This window comes from Brachionichthys hirsutus, unplaced genomic scaffold, assembly GCF_040956055.1.
Source record: "Brachionichthys hirsutus isolate HB-005 unplaced genomic scaffold, CSIRO-AGI_Bhir_v1 contig_976, whole genome shotgun sequence".
Lineage (NCBI taxonomy): Eukaryota > Metazoa > Chordata > Actinopteri > Lophiiformes > Brachionichthyidae > Brachionichthys > Brachionichthys hirsutus.
Genome location: NW_027180316.1, coordinates 934,005 through 954,226, shown reverse-complemented (window position 1 = coordinate 954,226; position 20,222 = coordinate 934,005). Strand labels below are relative to the sequence as shown.

The 20,222-nt window shown below is 42.2% G+C and overlaps 1 protein-coding gene across 1 annotated transcript in view; it reads left to right on the top strand.

Moving 5' to 3' along the window:
• The window catches only part of LOC137912514 (glutamate receptor 4-like), a 71,513-nt gene that overhangs the window by 18,989 nt on the left and 32,302 nt on the right, over positions 1-20,222 (top strand). Inside the window, exons 3-8 of the mRNA XM_068756665.1 lie at positions 10,128-10,367; positions 12,898-12,950; positions 13,147-13,278; positions 15,199-15,252; positions 16,188-16,346; positions 19,579-19,746. Coding sequence (XP_068612766.1) covers positions 10,128-10,367; positions 12,898-12,950; positions 13,147-13,278; positions 15,199-15,252; positions 16,188-16,346; positions 19,579-19,746 — 806 coding nt within the window. The remainder of the gene's footprint in view (positions 1-10,127; positions 10,368-12,897; positions 12,951-13,146; positions 13,279-15,198; positions 15,253-16,187; positions 16,347-19,578; positions 19,747-20,222) is intronic.

The following is a 20,222-nucleotide window of genomic DNA, read 5'->3' as shown; positions in this document are numbered from 1 at the left end:
TGAGGTTATTGAGACCTTCCTATGACATAGTTCCTGCATGCTGGTGTTATAGAGCACTTTATTTCCCTGCTCGTCCAAATAAATTTCCTCTCCTTCTGACACCAACGGCACTAAAATGTCTTCTTCAAGGACATTTTTGACACGTGGACTAGAAGGAGAGATTCAAGCCAACAATCATGCAATCACCGAGCGGCTCTCCCTGCTGAGCCACAGCCAGCTTGTATTAGTCTGTATTGAACTGACTTGAAGTGAATCAGATTTACTGAATCATATCGAAACAAGTCGAATTTAATTTAACGGTACGGAGGAACAGGGATGAGAGGTCAGGCGCTGAGGACAGACGGAGGAGACAGGCGGGAAAAAGAGATGGATGGGCTGAGGGAAGAGTGAGGAAATACTGAGGTAAGGAGTGAGACGGAGGAGAAATGGCTGTTGGGATGTCATTTCCTGCTCTATTTATCTTGTGGGCTCACTTAATTGCTGCGGACCTATTCAGCTGGCAGGACGTAAACAATAACAAAACGTGTGTGTGTGTGTGTGTGTGTGTGTGTGTGTGTGTTCTACCATATAGAGAACTCCAGCAGTGCTACCTTTGAATGTTAATCCAAATCCTCACCGATCCTTCCAAACTCAAACTAGAATGGTACTCGGTAGAGCCGACGCCTCCGCCAGCGCCGAACAATCCTCCACCGTCTGTTCAGCTCGTCTGGCCCGCGCTCCACTGATTTTGCACCATTTGGCAAGATATTGACAATTGTCCCAGAACTCTGCTTTAAGGTACACCTTAGAGAATGAAGAGACCGTTTGGTGTTCAATAATGTTTTGTGCTTTCCCCCCAGTTCCTGCTACATGCACACGTCTATAATGAAACCTGTGCTCTACTTAGTGCTTGCAGGACAGACCACTCACATTCGCAGTTTTATCAATCACACAGTGATGTGTCACAACAGAGGTATCCTCTTCAAAGAAACGCCGGTTCCGGAAATCCCGTCGCACCTGGAGCTGCCTTGTCCATGTGTGAAATTGACAAGATGAAAATGTGTTGTTTATGCCTGGCTACCAAACCACAAAGCAAATCAAAAAGGCACAACACAAGAGAGCTGTGCATGCCATGTGTGCTATACCACAGGAAAGCATTGGTTTAAACTCACGTCTCAGCATCGTTGCTCCCATAGGGGCGGATTAAAGGACTGTTCATACAGTCTGAGGCGAGGATCCTTCCCTCCTCTCTTTCCTCTTCTTTTTACCCTGTCTGTTGTGATGAATGGGTTTGATATCTGTGTGTGTGTGCATGTGATGAATGACTGTGTATGCACTGGACAGGCCCATAGGGCTTTAGCTACTGTTAGTAGTGCTTAAAGATGACTGGAGTAAAAAGGCTCTCTTTTCACATGTCTCTCTCGCTCCCCCCCCCTCTCTCCCTCTCTCTCTCTCTCTCTCACATGCACATACAGATTAGCTTTGTTTAAAGGGTCGTGTCCTCAGGGTACACAGCACAGCGCTATGACAGGTGACGTGCATTTTTTTTCTTATTATCTTTTCCTCTCCTCTCTCTTCCTCCCCCTATCTTTTATCTCTGTGGCCACAGACCTCATTGGTGTGGCAGCATGTCCACTGCACATTGCCATTAGACTTATTACGGCCAGGTTCAGCGTTACAATATTTAGAACACGCCTCACTGAACACGCAACCTCTGGAAACTTTTAATAACGCAGCCACGGTAACAGGCTTTGTTTTATTCCCAAAAGGAGGTTTGGGATGCAGACAGTTGGAATGCCTGTTTGAATTCCCGCTTGAATGTTTTTAAAAAAAATCTGATCCTTCGCTGAGGTTACAGATTGATTTTCTATATTCATTGTGGTTTAAATGTTTGTAGCGGCCATCATTAGCTTAGAAATCAATACAACAGTCAATTGTTGTGATTAGGGGCACCCAGGATGCATCATGTTTTATTCTACTCCATTCCAATCAGTTATTTACTTTACGTACAACTATCACAAGTTGTACAATAGCAGTTAACTCCAATTGCAGTAACTATATAGCTGTTTTTTTACTTTCTGAGTTTTGTTAATGCCTCTTGATCGTGTAACAACCAGTGTATTATGTGTCTCTGTGTGCGAGCGAGACAAGTCTGATGTCCCGAGTAATATGCTGAGCTAAGATATATGAACGTGAGGCACTAATGAGATGTCACCAAAATCTGTTCGTTTGTTCACGACTTTACAGAATTGGAAACAGAAGTGCTGATCAATCATATTCCACGGCTCATTGGACGGAGATAGTAGCAGTTACAGCTAACATCATTGTTCAGTCGCATTTGCATTCAATTCCCTTATTCCCCGTTTTCCGGTGATGCTCCACTGTTGTTTATTGTGGAGAAATAACCCAAATTTAAAATTAAGAACCATCATTGTCATGATTCGCTGGGTTTCACACCACATTCTAAAAAGGTATGAAAACTACAGCGTGAAATCCAAAAATGGCTTTTAATGAAATCAATTTCATAGTCTTACGAATCGCATAATTTATATTCATAAATCTGCTTCAATTATGTGTTTTTCTTCCATGTGTGTTAAAGTGATTAGTCTCAATCAAACACAAATCAAATAGACTAGAATAGAATGTAAAATTGAATGTTATAATAAGACATCATACAGCCTGAAAGGCAAACCCCAGGGTAATAATTGCACATTCTGTATTGCATACTGCATACTGTTTGACTTCCATGCCATTACGTTTATTACTTAGCCTATTATCTGTTGCTAATAAGTGCTTTATAAATGTAATTACTAAGAGATGTGGTCTTATTTTAATTTTCTTGTGCAATTCATTAACTAATACAGAAATGAGCTGCCAAAAAAATGCCACACTGATGAAAAAGATGATTATGAGAAGGCAAAGCTGGAAACTAAAAGGAAGGGTCGCATCCAAAATCATTATTACCTTTGATGGAATTTGGGAGCAATTCCATTTCCTGCTCCGTGGTGTTTATTTACTTTGCAACCATTTTAATTTCCAGGTCTAATCATCACAGCCAACTTTATTTTGACATTATTGCCAGCGATTCAGCGTTTCAGTTGCTTGTGGGCTATCTGACAGGTTGTCTCTTTATCATGAGCAAAAACTCTCCGGGCCATGGAATTTTATCAAGTTTGGCAGGAATGTCCAGTGGGAGTGGAAAAGAGTGGGAAGTCTTGTAATCAAAGAGTTTAATGGTAAGGTTAAAATATCCATTTATCCAAATCCATTTAGACCTTATTCTAAGTCAACGATTCATCCTAATAATGCCAAGTTATTGACAGATGTCCACTATAATAAACATTGGTGATGTTTCTACAGTCTACATCAAAAGGTCAAAGGTCAACACCACAAAAGCCAGGGATCAGAAGGAGAGTGGCCATATTTGAATAAGCAGAGAACAAATAAGAGAGTGTGAACGTAATCAGTGGGTGGTTCGACCCCAACATGAAGCAGACTCTAACCCAGATCACCAAGGGGAAGGCATCTGAAGCGTTAACCATCTTCAGGGATTTAGGGAAATTACAAGTGAATTTCAGGATGAAAATCAAACTTCTGCTGGGTGGGGGTTTGATCGGCGGTGTTCCGGGTTGTGGTGGTGAAGGGGTGGAGGTGGACTGTGAATCTGACTGCACTGTAAGGACAGCTGGCTGACATCAGTCTATTGAAAGTCTGACAGCTTATGATTAATAACAATGATTGGCTGAGAGGAGAACATGACGGGATGTGATCAGAGGAGGAGTGAGATATTAAAATAGTGGGAAAATCACCACTGAGCTTCAATTCTCATTCGATGACATGAATCTTAGGTAGCAGCCTTGAAACTCGGGCGATTGTATATATATTCTGCACACATGATGTAGAAAATCCATTTATATGCGTCTGAACAGTCATGGACGTAAACCGCTTGACGACAACCACGGGGCAGTAATATAATGCGGTTTTTTTTAGCATTTGACAGCACAGTGGGGACGTTATATGCCAGGAACCATTAGCATATTCATTAATTAGTAAAACACCAAAGGCCTTTGGGACAGCTGTGCCCTCTTGGGTACCTGTCCTCATTTTCCCCAATCAGCAGTCTTCTTAAAAATCTTGACTCATGCAGCCGGAGGGACGGAGCCTGAAGGAGCAGTCGGGGTGGGACAAACAGGCGCAGACATGCAGAAAGAAAGATGTAATCAAATGAGATAAAGGACTGACGGTGGAAAACAGTAGATTCAGCCAGGGGCTTATTCTCCTGGTGGCCCTGACCTCTGACCCCACATTTAGGATCCGTGTTCCAATAAAGCAACAGGAGTCGAAACAGCACGTAAGAAAGAAAGATGAATTCTGAATGGCCTTCCAGACCGTTGTGTGTGAGAAGGTGTCAATACACACACACACACACACACACAGAGCTATGAAAGCATGTCCTCACATTCTTCTCTCATCTTCACCTTCAGCCTACGTCTTCTGCTTTCTGTTTCCTACCTCTCCCGTCTATGCTTGGCAGCATCACCCTCGCTTGTCACTGTCAGAGAGCCTCCTTGTGGGTTTGGGAACCACTGTCTTCCTCTCCAGCGTGCTCTTTGCTTTTGCTTTTCCTTTCTACTTGAGGCGGTTTTGTAGAAGAGGGATGGCAGATAACAAACGGAGGCAGACAGAGGGATGAATGGTCTTATTCACCAGCCCAGCAAAGCACACATACACACACTTCTATACACTCCACCGCACGATAAACCATCACTCCAGAATAATAACCGCTGCCCCATTTATGAAGCTATTTCACCTTGGTTATCTTGGGCGAAATCAGATATGAAAACTATTAAGTGCAGGACTCCCCCATGATATCATTGATCATCGATCTACAACTTTGATCTGGCCTCCACCACGCTGCTGATGAACACAATTGAGGCCCAACGTCAATAGTAATATCTCAGCAATTGAACGTGTTGCATGTCAAATACATTTATTTTAATATGGCGGATATATGACATCATTATTTGTTATAAGTTATTGACAGAATAATTGTCTGGGAAGGAATCAATAAATGAATTGAGTCTTAAATTCACTCATTCAAAAGCGGTCCTGTTTTTTGTTCTTTGTTCTTTGACATATTTTCAAAGAATATTGATCCGCAAGCTTTTCAATTGTTAAATGAGGGGTTGTTGTCTCGATTAAAAATGACAAGTCTGTATTTAGGATAAGAAAATATAGGAAGTAATGAAGTTGCTGAATGAATGGTATACTGATCATAATATCTTACAAGCAATAACTTTGTATACTGTATTTCCTACTAACCTCTCAGTTGCCTGTGAGTTTTCCTGTTCTTTTTCTAAGTAGTTGCCCCTTTTTTCCGTAATCTTTGCTGCAAAGTCAAAGAACAAATATGAAATCTATGGAGTGGCTGTGCTCCTTGCCAGAGTTGATATAGATTTCTAGATTTCATTCTGTGTCCAGTCTTTGTAATGCTCCTCTTTAACAGGAGGCACAGTCCTGCTGTTAGGATAAAGGCAGCACTAAAATAACTTTTACTGTATATCAGCATCTTTTAAAGTAAACACAGCCCAAACACAAATATCTAAAATGATTAAACAATGTTAGTGTGGTAAACCATTATCGGGTGTTTTTGTTGTACATGAATTCTATGAGCCATGTTCTGTTTCCTGCCTTTAGTCCGTCTTTACAGCCGCTGCTTTGAAGAGCTGAGAGCCGATATTACTAAAGAAAATATCAAGTGTTTCCCAGCATGCACTTCCCATCCTCCGAGTGAGCGCTTTGGCTTTGAAATCACCACGGAATAAAATCTCCACAATCCTCTTCATTAAATCTTCAACATGCACAGATTTCCTCAAATGTCATAAAAAAATACTACTGCAGTTAAAAGTATGTAGAGTTTCCTTTATTGAATAATTCCCTTCAAAACAAAATGTGTCTGTAAAATGGGGCTGCAAAGTGTATTAATTGAAAGTGGGAGGGTTGCAGAAGTAGGAAGGGTAACTTTTTTTGGTTTTGTTTAGTATTATTTGCTCTTAAAATGCAATGCTTAAAAAGCCTTATTTAATATTTGTTATGAAGGCCATTGCAGTACTTGATTAAGAACTTGGAGATCTCAAGCTCTTTGCTTCTTACAGGAAAAGGTCTAAGAGCACAAGACACCATGTGTTTATTCAAATCAAATCTAACCGAGAGCGTGGCTCAACTTAACCTCTCTGATGTTCTGCACTCGGTCAGAACATAATTATCGTTCTCAGCACAAAGTCATTGGGAAAATAAATTAATATTAATATGTAGTCGGCAGGACTGAACAATATGCAACCCTTTCTGTGATTTGTATTTAATAGCACCGTATTGACCTTCACTACCAGCCAGGGATCAGTGCATTACATTTGTTCTCTACAAGTGAATGAAAACTCTGCTTTACATTTAATCTAAGTTTTTTGGACATGCAGAAACTTGTCCTTCAGCAATTCTGTTTGTGTTTGCATATATTTTCGACGAGGTTAAGCAGATGGCGGAGCGACTGCTTCTCCTGCTGTCTTGTTACATTTGCAGTGTGGAGGATAAAGCTTTATGTTGTGTTTTTTTGTTTTGTTGAAAGCTAAACTTAATCTAACGATCGCCAGGCATTGTAGGAATCAATGTCGCTCGCTGTGTGAGTCAGCAGTTTCTGTTCCACACGGCGTTAGCATTAGGGCTCTGGTTTGGAGAATGATGGATATTTCAACGTTACTGTACTTGGCCATCTAGAAAAGTGGGATTCATCGCCTGTCTTTGTTAGCTGCCTTTGTAAGATGAAGAAAACCAATTACAAGGAAAATGTAGCGGCCTTTAGCAGCATCATCTCCATTTACATACAGTATAGATGTGCTAATGGTTACGAATATTTCCTTTGTGGCTTCCATGGCATCATTACCATGTTATTGTTGTACACACATTGATCAGCTACACTGAAGCAGAACAACCGGCACCGGTTCAAATGGACTCACTTCCTTGTCTTTAGCGTTCTCTAATTGTAGGCCCGCCCTTCACAGTTATCCTCTCCCGTTGTACTTCCTCATCTCGAGTGTTAATTTATTCGACACCGTGGACTAATTGTGTCGGCCTTCAGGCTTTGTAGCAACTCCTTGCTGCAGGATGCGCTGCTATTTCCTTTTCTCTAGAAGCAGGAACTTACCTCTCTTGAGAATTAGATTGAAAATGGCTTAAAAGTAAAATACATGTGTAAGACACTGGGTGGACTGTCTAATTATATAGATCATTAAATCTTATAATGGGGATTTACTTCCCTTCGCTCTGCAGGCATCACGCTAGACTGCAGGCAATGACAGGATGACTTTTAAACTAGTTTGTGGGCCTCTTTTTTCCCCCTTCATCTTGGCTTTAACCTGCAGGTAATGAGAGCTCGCAGTATTTTTGCAGTGTTTCTGTGGATGTCTGGAGAAATGCAGCTAGAGGCCTGATATTCACATTCTGCAGCAGAACGACAAAAAGTCAGGCGGAACATGTGCAGCAAAAGATGGTGGTTTATTGGTTTTTTTTGTGTTCATCATTTGCACTCTGTTGTTGACTGTCTGTTTGTGTCACGCTTTATGTCAGACTGCAGTCGGCGACGTTGGTAGCAGGTGCATCTGTTAGCATCTGTTCATGTTATCATTTGAAATACAAACCAGCTGAGCTGAGATGGTTATCATTCTAAAGAGAGGTTTGGTGAGGTTTCCACAAAGAGAAAGAAATAGAGAGATGGAGTTTCGAGGCACTGAAAGACAGGAAACTGTAAAACAAAAAAAATCAAACGTGGAGATGTGAGGAGGAGAAGAAGCGAGGCGAGGCAACAGGTGGTGGAGCAAGTCTCAGGAGATCTATCATGTCCAATGCTTTAACTGTAGCGATGATGCACCATGCCGCTGGTTCTGTCCCCTCATTAAAGCTTTATGAAGCAAGCTTAGCACACATTTTATTACGGTGACGCCACTGTCTGGCACATTCCATCCTTGCGGCAGCGATGAGATGGCGGTGGCGGATGGGGTCTGCAGAGGAACAGCCCCGTCGGGGGTAACATCAGAAAGGGAGGCATTGGGAGGAAATTACTAAGTGTTATTTTGTTGGTGAAAAATAAGGTTGCAAATTGTGAAAATCATAAGATGCATCTATTCTAGTTTTAGGTAGCTTTTTTTAACATCCATTAAATCCAGAGTGCATGAGAGCATGTGCAGGTCCTTCTTTTTGTTTTTCCAGGCTTGCTTGGATCTGAGAAAGCGAGGGAATGGCATTTTTCATGAATTGTGTGTTGCTTCTGTTTTGTGGTCAGGCTATCAGAACAGCCTCGTACATGTGCTCTGTGTCTCGATATGAATATATGCACCCGTCCACCATGCCGCCTTTGCCTCCTGCTTCAGTCCTCGTCCTTTATCTTTTTTCTTCCGAACAATTGCGCGTATCTTGTGAGCAATCAGTTACAACGAAATAGAATTTTGTGTTGTGCATCCTGGGTGCAGATGTATTGGTGAAACATAGTTTATCATATACAGTCTCATCTTTATATCCATCTTGCATCATGATTTGTGTGCTGAAAGACCAAAAAACCTGCAACTACCTCCAAAGAAATGTCTCAGTACAGTAGATGCTAGCAGGTTGACTTTGAGGACACCATGACTCAGCTGCAGCTGAATGACGCATGCTACGTGTGCTACTACGCTATTTCTCTGACTTAAATACGCTGAGCTCCTGTGACAATCGGAGAGTAAATCCTTACTTTATCTCCATCCGGATGCAGGGGTCACGGCTTTGTTTAATTGTCACAAGCCAAAACGGAGTTTACCCCCACTGCAGCTTATGGCTGATAATGGAATTACTCTCCTAAGAGGAGGAGGAGGAACAGAAAGTCATAGAGGAAAGAGAGGAGAGAAGAAGGAAAGCTAAAAGGAAGAGGAAGGATGCGTTCACCTTGGAATCAGAGGATGGAGGTAACGGTTTGGGGCGAAGTGATGCACAAGTTGATCAAGACAGGAGGGGAAAGAAAGAGTAAGTTAGAGAATTGTTGCCAAAAGCAAAGTCTGCAATCCCTCCCCCGGCCTTACAGTTTACCTCAGTGTGACGTACTACAGGATGGAGAGTGAATTATGACGCAGGATGGAGCTTGAGCTCAAAACCCGGCAGCCTGCAAGATTCGAGCTGAAAGGAAGAATGGGGTTTGAGAGGGAAAGGAAAGGATGAAAGAAGATGTGAAAGAGAAAAAGGGGCAAACAAAGATAAATATTCAAAAGTAAAAACACCCACTTTGCCAAATCCTTAGAGAGGGAGACAAATGTTGAACTGCGCTCTCCGATTCACACGCCCAAGAGCTTTTTTTGGCCATTAATGTTAAAACACACATTTGCAGAGCCGGATTGAAGGAACAACACACTGAAGCGGAGGAGAGAGTTTTGTGAAAGCGTGATAGCGGCGGACGTCAGTGCTTTTCACTCTCCTCTCTGCCATGCTTGAAAGCTTCAGGGCGTTTTGAAGACTGCGTTGCAATGTTGTAGTGGAAAATGACTTCACGTCTGAAGTGAGCTTCTGGCTCAGTCAAGGGTTTCGTGTGTGTGTGTGTATGTGTGGATGTGTGCGTGTGCATGTGTGTAAATGGATGCTCCAAGAAGATGAGATTATTTGAATGTCATTTCCTTAACAACTGCTATAATGGGGATTCTAATTTTGGAAAATGGTTTTATTTTTAGTCCAGAGGTTTTGGAAATTGCTTGCCTTGTCGGTCAGTTTTTCCCATCAGTGCAAATGTAAATGTGGACATTCATGCCGCATGATTCTATTTGCCTCTAGCCTAATATACAGTATATATGCTGTATATTCCTAATATACATTATATCTACTGTATCGCAGCTGCTTTTGACTTGAATTCCATGCAGAGGCAGGAGCATGCATTTTGGCTTTAATTAGAAGAGAGAGGTTGTTTAGAGAGGAAGTTGTGGCTCATTAAAATGTTTGGCATGCGTAGCCAGATACTGCAGCTTGAACTTCATTCTTCTTTTTTCCTCCTTTCTCATTTTGTCAAATCCTTGCAACACTCTCATGAACAGTGTTTAGTAACGTCCCACCTTCTTCTCTTTCTCTCTCTCTCCTCTTTTCAGTCTGTTCTCAGTATTCGCGAGGGGTCTTTGCCATTTTTGGCCTCTACGACAAGCGCTCGGTGAACACGCTGACGTCGTTCTGTGGGGCCCTGCACATCAGCCTGGTGACACCCAGCTTTCCCACCGAAGGAGAGGCCCAGTTCACCCTGCAGCTCCGGCCGTCCATCAGAGGGGCTTTGCTGTCGCTGCTGGACCACTACGACTGGAGCCGATTTGTCTTCCTCTACGACACTGACAGAGGTGAATGCACAGTGAGGAATAACGCAACATAAAAAATGCAACAGGCCTCATTAGTCCTGAGTGATGGAATGAATCATATAGTGGGTTAAAATATTTTTCAACTCAGTGTTGCAGAACAACTTCTTTTTCCGTCCTTGATGGTTTTAGTCCAAGGTCAGTGAGGGATTTGGGGTAAATTTATATGTAATATATTTTATTGAATCCTTTATTTAAGCTTAGACATTAAATAAAAAACACATTTCCTTTAGATTCTGTGTGAACAGGAACAGCAACTAATCTTGAAATATTTTGTGAGCTGACTCGGTGTTCGCGGCATTAAAATTGAACCGGGTTGCAGAGAAAACGTGTTTGTTTTTTGAAGTTGCTCCTTATAAATAAACAAATGACAAATAAACAAATAGCAGTGACTGCAGCAGCATTGTGCCCCGGTGGCACATTGCCAGAGATGCATGTGTTCTCCGGTGATAACAAGAGCTGACTGGGTAAATGTGCAGTCTTCTTTGTCAGAGCCGAAATTAAAAAAGTTATGGAAAATTAAAACAGCTTTCCAAATTACCCTCATTCCAAACGCGTCAAATTACCGGTTGGTTTGAGTTCAGCTCGACATGGCACACTGAGAACAATATTTAAACATCATCAAGTCACAATGATGCTGTTCAAAGTGCATTTTGCTGAGATTATTTGGCATTAATTTAGCTCCCATATTTAGCTGTGCTTTCTTACCTGCACGCTCCTCGTGAAAACATACTTCTTGGAAACAAGAGGAAAGTACTTTCCAGGCACAAGCCAGGTTTGGCATCGACTCTTGCAGCATTCGGCACAACTAACCCGAACCCACATGCAGACTAATTTCCTGCCACAGGGAAAGAAACACACAGGTCAAACGTGACGCACAGTCCCCAGACCTCGGTAAAGTGGCATGTAGGGAATTAGTGCGCTCGGTGATGTGTGTATGTGTGTAGTTGTGTGTAATATGTCTGCACCTTCCAGCTTCCTCCTGGTCCAGGATGTCTGAGTTGGTACCCAGGGGGGTGAAAGAGGAGGGAAGAGGGGCATTAGCAGAGACAGGTGAGGTGAGTCGAGCTGCTGTAGCAGCTGATAAGAGAGGAAGCAGGAAAGGCAAGTGAAAGAAAAGGGAGGAGGAGAAAACAAGGTGGCGCGGGAGGGAGGAAAGAGACAGTGGAAGTAGATGGGAGGCGGTGGAGATCAGAGAGTAGGAGTAATGGGACAGACAGGTTCACAAACCTCTGGGGATATCCAGTAACATATAACAGAGGGTGAAAGGAGGAAAGGGGGGAGAAATGGAGCGGAGGATGGATGTGTGGAGTTTGGGCTGTGCTCACCCATGACTAGGCCAAGTCAGGGCCCTTCATTATAGGCTACCATCAGGCCCTGCTTCTGGTAATGTGCTGGAAAATGGGAAGCAGCACTGTGATCTGTTTTATGTTCCATGCTCTGCTCTACATCACACACACACACACACACACACATCCGTATCCCTGCAAATCTGCACAAAAAGACAAATTCATACGTGTACCAAGACACAGATTCTTAAACAATACATGAATGTGTACGCAACTGTGTGTTACATCATATTAATGCAAGGTAATGTGACACACATAATCAACATGAGCACACTGATTTTAGTTGCAGACACTCACTTGCAGCAGGCGAAAGCACCGCAGTGCCTCCGGATGCAACTAACTCCACCTCTCAGAGCCATAAATCACCATGATACACATTTCCCATACGTACACACTGTGATTACTGAGGCATCAAATGTGCATTTTGTTTCAACTCAAGCAGTAAATAGCTGTTTCTCTGAAAGCAAAAAATCCCCCCAAACAAACAGGTAGTGATTGACACCATTTACCCATTTTTCTTTCTTTGTTTGAGAAGTCTCGTAATGTCTTCAGAGGTTCGACAGCGATTACAGCGACCAATGTTATAGAAATACATTCACTAGTTTTATATATCATTAGTATAATAACAAATTGTGTCTCTTTAACACCTGCTGCTCATTGCATCATATCATCTTTAATCTCATGTCATGCCGAGAAGCGCACTTAGCCTGTTCAAAATTGTCTTTCATTCTGTTGTAGAAAATGACTGTTTATTGTTCTGTGGTATAAAATTGATCGGCGCAGTGCACTGTAAAATATACAAGAATGAAGCACTGATTTCAGCAGGAAATGGCTCAATACTAGTGAAATTACCCATCCATGCAAGATGATTGTAAGGGCCAAGAAATCCTGGAATAAGTTATTTTAATGTAGGGTTTTTTTTGTAGACTGTAAATAGTCGTAGCTGACTAAAATTTGTTTCTCTCTTTGTCCTGATTGTCTCTTTGCCGCTGGAGTTGTCCCCTCTGCTGACAAATGCAATTTATGCCAACACATCCTGCTTTAGATCAAATGTAAAAAAATCAACAGGTTTAAATGTTTCCCGGCAAAGATTACCAAAAAAATACACCAGGTATGGATTCTATGTGGTGCAGCCTTAATTAGTCCCCCCTTTCTCTGTCTTTTAGGTTATGCAATACTGCAAGCCATTATGGAGAGAGCCGGGCAGAATGGCTGGCAGGTGAGGACATGCAAACACACCCGCTTCCAGAAACAGGCCAAAAACTGTGCACACACATTCTTTAAGTGATTTTTTTTTGTTGATACTTCAAACATGATTGTGAACATCTCTATGGTTTGCATTTCTGCTTTATTACTGCATGTTGTTTGTGTTTCTAAGAGCATAAATGCATCTTCTGAATACATGCGTGCTTCAGGTCAGTGCCATCTGTGTGGAGAGCTTCAATGAGGCAGCGTACCGCCGGCTGCTGGAAGACCTGGACCGACGTCAGGAGAGAAAATATGTCATTGACCTGGAGCCTGAGAGACTCCAGAGCATCCTGGAGCAGGTATTATTACAATCATTCGCTTAAGAAAGAGTTTCTTCGTGAAGGTCACAGGATACTGGAATTCTCAATGTTCCTTAAGGGAGTGGTTAAAAGAGCAGTCAGGTATTTAAAGCCATCTTCGTTAACTTAATATCGCACAAGTTCTACACGAAAAATGAAATTGCTAATAAAGGTACAGGATTATGCATAAAGGACACTGCATGATATAGACATCCTGCTCCCAAAATCCTGCTCCCAAAAATGAGACTCAGCAACCACACTGACGCATCACTGCCAGAACAAGCGTAAAGTAAAGTAAGGGTTGCGTTACCCTTATAGCGTCCCGTGTTTGTGCGTTGTGTCACTGGTGTCTGTCTGCTCGCTGTCTGCTCCACTCAGCCAGTTGTTGCGATGCCACTTATGCTTTCTGACATCTGCAGCGAAAACAAGATTTGAGTTTTCCCTGGAGTTCATGACGCAGAGGGAAAAATGTGAATGCCCCAGCAGCGACATCAGCGTGTGATTGCAGCGAACACTGCATAGGCACACACACACACACACACACACACACACACACACACACACCACGCCACCCAATGCATGTCTATGCTCATTACATTTTCTGTCCTGCTTGATGTCTGAGCTCTGACAGGTGGCAGCACGCACGCACGCGTGTGTGTGTGTGTGTGTGTGTGTGTGTGCGTCCGTGCCCTTTGACTCAGGTTTCAGCGTAACATCCCTTTGGTTCTGCCTCCTGTCATCATATCTGATCCTCTTTCTGCACATCTGACAAACATGACACAACTAAACACACACTCATACACACATGATGTATAAGATACATGCCACACACACATCATGGCTATTAAATACTCATAGAGCTACACACACACAAACACACACCAGTAGCAGTGTTCCGGAAAGACAGGCAGACTCACAATTTCTTAATTGGCTTCTGTGATTTCTGAACATCTAGACAGAAACACACACAAACAAGTGTGTACTAATGCATGCAGGCACACACACACACACATTCCCATAACAGTGAGCTCTGCAGTGCCGCCATTGGCAGGCAGCCCTGCTCTGACAGAGACTTCTCTGTTTGGCTGCTCCTGCCAGCTGCGATCTGTGTGTGTTTGTGTGAATATGTGTGTTCATCAGTGGCGTCGCTGTGGATGTGGATGAGAGACACAGAAAGAAAATGTGTAAATGAATTAGTTGCTGCATAAACCATGTTGATATGATGCTGCTCGTTCCCTGTTTGTCAGAAAGCCTCATGCCATTTTTCACCTCTTGTTGCATAAAACCGACAATAAATGTCCAGACGCCCTCTGGCGCATCGCCCTCACGGGGATAATAACGTTTTCTGATTCTGATTTTGATTCTGACTTCAGTTCCTTGCCACGCCGTCAGCCACGCTTTCTCGTGCAGCCACACAGACGTTCACTGGCAGAATGTATTGTAAAATGGGGTGGATGTTGATTGATGCTGCTGGAGCAAAGTATTTATTTTTTTGACATCACACACCAGGTTATGTGCTTTTGGTCTCCTTAATTAACTGGATCTTCATCAGGCTTTGGCTGAGAGGTTGGGAGGGATACCCACTGCACCCAAAGGGCTGCCCTGCACTTCATTTATTCATAGAATTAAATCATCTGTCAAACATCCAGGGATTTTTAACTTGCTGCGGAATCTGTGCCAACCCACCACAGAGAACAAGTGAAGTCCTCACAGGGTCCTCGTGCTTTCTACTTTATTTAAGCGTATGACCGCAGCCACTGCTGGCTGGTGTGAGACGGCTCCAGACAGGAAGCCTCTGTTGCTCTGCTTCCATTACATTCTCCTATTATTATGAGGGAATCCTGCATGTCTCCTGGTCTGCCCCATTGTTTTCACTGTCAGCAATGGCATGATGATATTTCTTCTCCCCTTTGTTTCCAGGCTGTCAGTGTGGGGAAACATGTAAAAGGATACCATTACATCATAGCAAACCTGGTAAGAAGTTTCAACAGATTGCAGAGATATCATTATGGTTTTATTATCAGTTTGTTCTGTGATATTGGCATGAAATGCGGCTTACAGATAACAGAGTCAGACAATCAGGAGTCCATATAGTATGAGGCAATGCAGGTCACTGAATCTGGACTTTTTACTATAAATTCCCACAGCTGAGAAGGTGTGAAGAAAACCAGACGGAAGGTTATATCCATCAACTGAAATCGTAAAGACACGGTTTTTAATCTGACTTCATGACATTGTTGTGGTTTTCACTTCTTTTTTACAATGAATTTGTGGCCGTCCAAACATTGCTGTATTTTTCTTTAGTTATCATAAGCAGAAACAGAACAAGCCTGTCATTTTCAGACTATATATGGTGCCGTTTTCTTCTTGTACTTTAGAATTAGCACATTCTGATTTGTTCCAACTCAACAAATTAGTGCTACAGGTATCCACCGCAACTCAGTAAATGAAGCATGTTTTAAAATGTCATCCCTAAATTGCGTATCCCCTTGCATTTCTCTCTGGGACAGTGACAAAAAGGGGTCGGCGCACCCAGGTCAGGCTAGATAGGCGGTCGGGGCTTTTAGCAATTACTATCCATCAACCCAGGATAACCTCAACATTGCTCCCTATCTCACTCTGTGGCCCATTCCCAAATGGATCCCTCTCCGCCGCCGCTTCACTGCTGAAGTGTCACTCTGTGTGAAGTCACACTTACAAATGTGGCGGCCACTCCATATTACATTTTTGGTTTTGAATAATCTTGTAAAGTGTCGGCGTAGTATGGAGTATAATTTCTGCAAAAGTGCACATATTTTATTGAAGCGGTTTTCTACTTGGCTTCCATTCTGCTTCAGCCGGTTTGCGATATTCTTATATTCTGTGCTTGCATTCTTATCTTTCCTTCTTTCTTTCTCTGTCCTCCTCAGGGGTTTAAGGACATTTCTCTGGAGAGGTTCATGCACGGCGGGGCCAATGTTACTGGTTTCCAGCTGGTGGACTTCAGCAGACCTATCGTTATCAAACTGATGCAGCGCTGGAACAAACTGGATCAGCGAGAGTACCCTGGGTCTGAAAGCCCACCTAAGGTGATACAGATGCTCCATCCCATCCCTAATTACACTGATTGGGAACTTGTGCCTGAAAGTGCTGCTATTAACCAAACAGATGTCCTTTGATACAGTCACAGCAGTCAGATTTGTTTTTTTGCATTTTTGTCCTCAGCAACTCGCTTCGACTTTCTCAAACTCGGTTGATTCATTCATAAATCAAATATGTTCATCCTCGCTTTACTCAAGAAATGTAGCTCAAGCATTTCTCCTTGAAAATGTGCTTTCAGTTCACCCGAGGATGCAGACGCACACACCCACTGAGGCGGTGCTAGTGTAGCGACATTTAGCAGACAAGCCAAACGTAATGCTGATGACGGGGAAACCCTGTGAGTGACATATGGACCGGTTCAGCTGAGTCAGAGTGTCACCTCAGGATGTCAGATCGTTTCATTGGCTGATCCAGCTATAATTGGATTCATAAATTCCTCTATGATTGTGATTTTGTGACAAAGTTAATGTGATGCATCCAAATTTTGAAGACAGAAGGGTCACATCAGTCTTGCATGATATTCCTTCTCCTTTTTAAATTCTGTTCCCTTATCTTATCTCCAGTTATATCCCAATGCCCACTTGCTTTCCTTCCATATGCATCTCATTTCCTTTTTAACCTTTTGTCACTTCTCCGCTCTGCACCCTCACCGTCTGTTTTCTGTTACCGCTCATGCCCCTTTCTCCGGGACATTATTACACCTCTATTTAGCCTCTACCAATTTCCCTTTCAAATCTGTTCTCTCCTTCCTCAGCACATCTCTATTGGCCAGGGACTGATCTGCAGCCAATTGCATTTGATTTGTGCATATTTTAACTGGAAATATGTCCACCTACCAATTAAAAATACATCATAGTGCAGCTTTTTGTCCCTTGGTCTTTGGCTCCGATCCATGCACTCTCAGAAATCGCAGACTCATGCATAATGTGGTATGAGCCTTTTATTGCTGCAAGTGGTAATATTCAGTATTGGTTTTTCATACAAGGGCCGTATTAATTGGCTAATTATCTTTTGTCAGAATGACCTGATGAATGTGAATCCTTTTTGTGGATGTTAACTAAATCAGCCAACTCTTATGAGATGCATGTGATATATTGATGTAAGAGCAGGTCTGTGATCATAATTTGATGAGATGCATTCAAAGAATAATAAATGTTGTGCCTACTTTAAACAAGTAAACTGGATTTCAATGATTTGCCATAATACAATAGCACGAAGCCAGACATCTCCAGTGACAACTGATGCCTCCAAATTGCTGTAGGCTAATTGGAGCTGTGTAGAAACTGAGCTCATTTAGCCTTTGGCTAACTCACAGCCTCAGGCCAGGTTGAACCGAGGAAAATGAACATTGAAAATACAAACATGAACCATTTTACACTGCGGACTAGATGTTGGGTTAGAGGTTATAACCATTAATCATTAAGATTAGCTAAAAAAAAAACGGGGGGGTGGGAAAGTAATATTCATTTAAAATTATAATTCAGTCATAGGACTCAATGCTACAGCCTCTTTTTCGCTTTGTCTGGGCTTCTTTTTTTTCACGCACACTTCCCCCTGGCTGCTTGACCAGAATATGAACAACATGAGGTGATGAGGTTATTTAATATCATTAAAAAGCAAGTCTTGTATGCAGTGTTTCTCTTTATAAATAGCCACATTCATATTATCCTGCTGCTGCTGACATGCCTGACACATAACAGAATCATTTTGGGCACAAACCTTGGGCGCTATTTAAGCCTCTAATCGCGCTCAATGAACTTTTGTGTTTGGATGTAGTGAGTAACAACAGCTTCATGATGGCTTCTAAAGTGTTTTCATCAGATACTTATCCTCTGTATGCCTGTATAAATTTACAATTTGGATAACACCATCATTTATGTCACATATAGTCTGCATCGTTCTGGGTCTGATGTTATCCTAAGGCTGGGCAGCTAATCAAAAATGTATGGAAACAAAATATAGAACCGCTCACTGACTTATTTATTATTTTTTCCTGGTGTGTGCACACAAACTCATTGAAAAATATTACATCACGTTTAGATGCATGCCTCCGTTCCGTCCAACTGACGTTAGCCCATGCTCACTCAAAATATAGCTGAATGCAAATCAGCATGGAGCATTTATGCACGGATATCTAAATATAGAAATATCTGTGTATTGCTCTTCTTGTTTTTTTCCAGCCTATCCTATTATACAGTTAATTTCCTGTGTATATGCTCCACAACAAACTTCCGTGTAATTGTACAACCAAACATCGTACATGGAGAGATAAATTACCATGACCTTGACCTTGAACGGGTCCAGAAGGCCTTTTTGCCCGACTCCTGGTGCTTGTTGGATCCATTTGTTGTTGTTTTCTCCTTGGTTTAGATTCCACGGTCAAGTGTCACTCACACATCCGGAGGCTTTTTTAGTTTCAAAAGGCAGAGATGAAGGGAGGACGATATGGCTGCGCCGCTTCACAAAACAAGTGCATTGGAATAAAAATCAAGGGGTTTCAGTAGGAGAGAGAGAAATCTACCGGAAGAGGCGTAGAGAGAATCGGAGGCGTCTCGGCCGACTTCTTTCTTCCCTCTCGCCACTTGTCTTCCGTGATGTGACAGCAGCCCGCTGTGTGTTTGACTGCCTCCGTCTGTGTGTCTTTGTTGGCGCTGTCCCTTGCTGCACTGTGTCTTACCTTTAATGAATGTGTCCAACTATATGCATCAAGATCCACCACCACCTTGAAGAGTTTCATTCGACAGCAAAGTCTGATCGTCTCTTAATTGCCGTCACGTTTCACACGTCTTCTGAGGAGTTAATAAGTGAATTCTACATCATTTAAATCAATTAAACCTCATTTATGGGAATTTATATTTCACAATGAAAGGGAATCCCCTTACAAATTGGATTTATAATATAGTTCAAAGTCATGTCTGACATTTTTACAGCCTAGTCACTTCATTAAGAAACTATAAATAAGCCGACCCTAACCCGATACATTTCCACTGATGTTACATTTACAGTGTTGCTTGATCACCGCTGCACACTGGAAGTCAAATAAAAGTCATAGCAGTGCGAGGCATTAAGACCCAGGTCACGATGTTTGCATGCTGGTGATGTTAGCTAACACAGTCCTATCTACGGTGATGTCTACCATGTTTAGACTGACTAAAAACATATCTCAGAAATGTGTCGCAGGGCTAAAATGTCATTCTGTGCTTGTCTTCCATTTCTCAGTATACCTCATCTTTGACGTATGATGGTGTCCTTGTGATGGCCGAGGCCTTCCGCACTCTACGCCGGCAAAAAATTGATATCAGTCGCCGTGGCAATGCCGGCGACTGCCTTGCCAATCCAGCTGCTCCCTGGAACCAAGGGATAGATATGGAGCGTGCTCTCAAACAGGTCGGCACTATACTGTTTTTAACGATTTGAAAGAACAACCTTGCAAATTTGAAGTAATTCCAATAAATAAATACATGTTTTTTTTGGTTTCTTTTTTTTCCCTCTGATTGGCTTATTGTTAGTGTTTTCCATGGCAGAATTGGGAATTGCAAAATAAGGTGTTTGAAAAAGTGAATCAACATCTAATTTAATCAATGTTACTCTTTTCCACTCTTTTGTACAACCAAGGGGGATGCACTCTGATTGGTGGATTTTTTCTCAAGTTTACCATTAATTCAATCATGATTAAATGTTCTGAAATGTTGAAGGTTATTTGACATTAGGAAAACTGATTTATTCTAATTGGCAAATCATATCCTTGAGAATTTGAAAGAATCACAACCTATTTTTGATTCTACCTCTTTTTTGCATTTGAATCCTTTGTGTCCAGTAATAATTCTCTTTGTAGCTCTTGTTATTATTGAGCTGGATCCCTA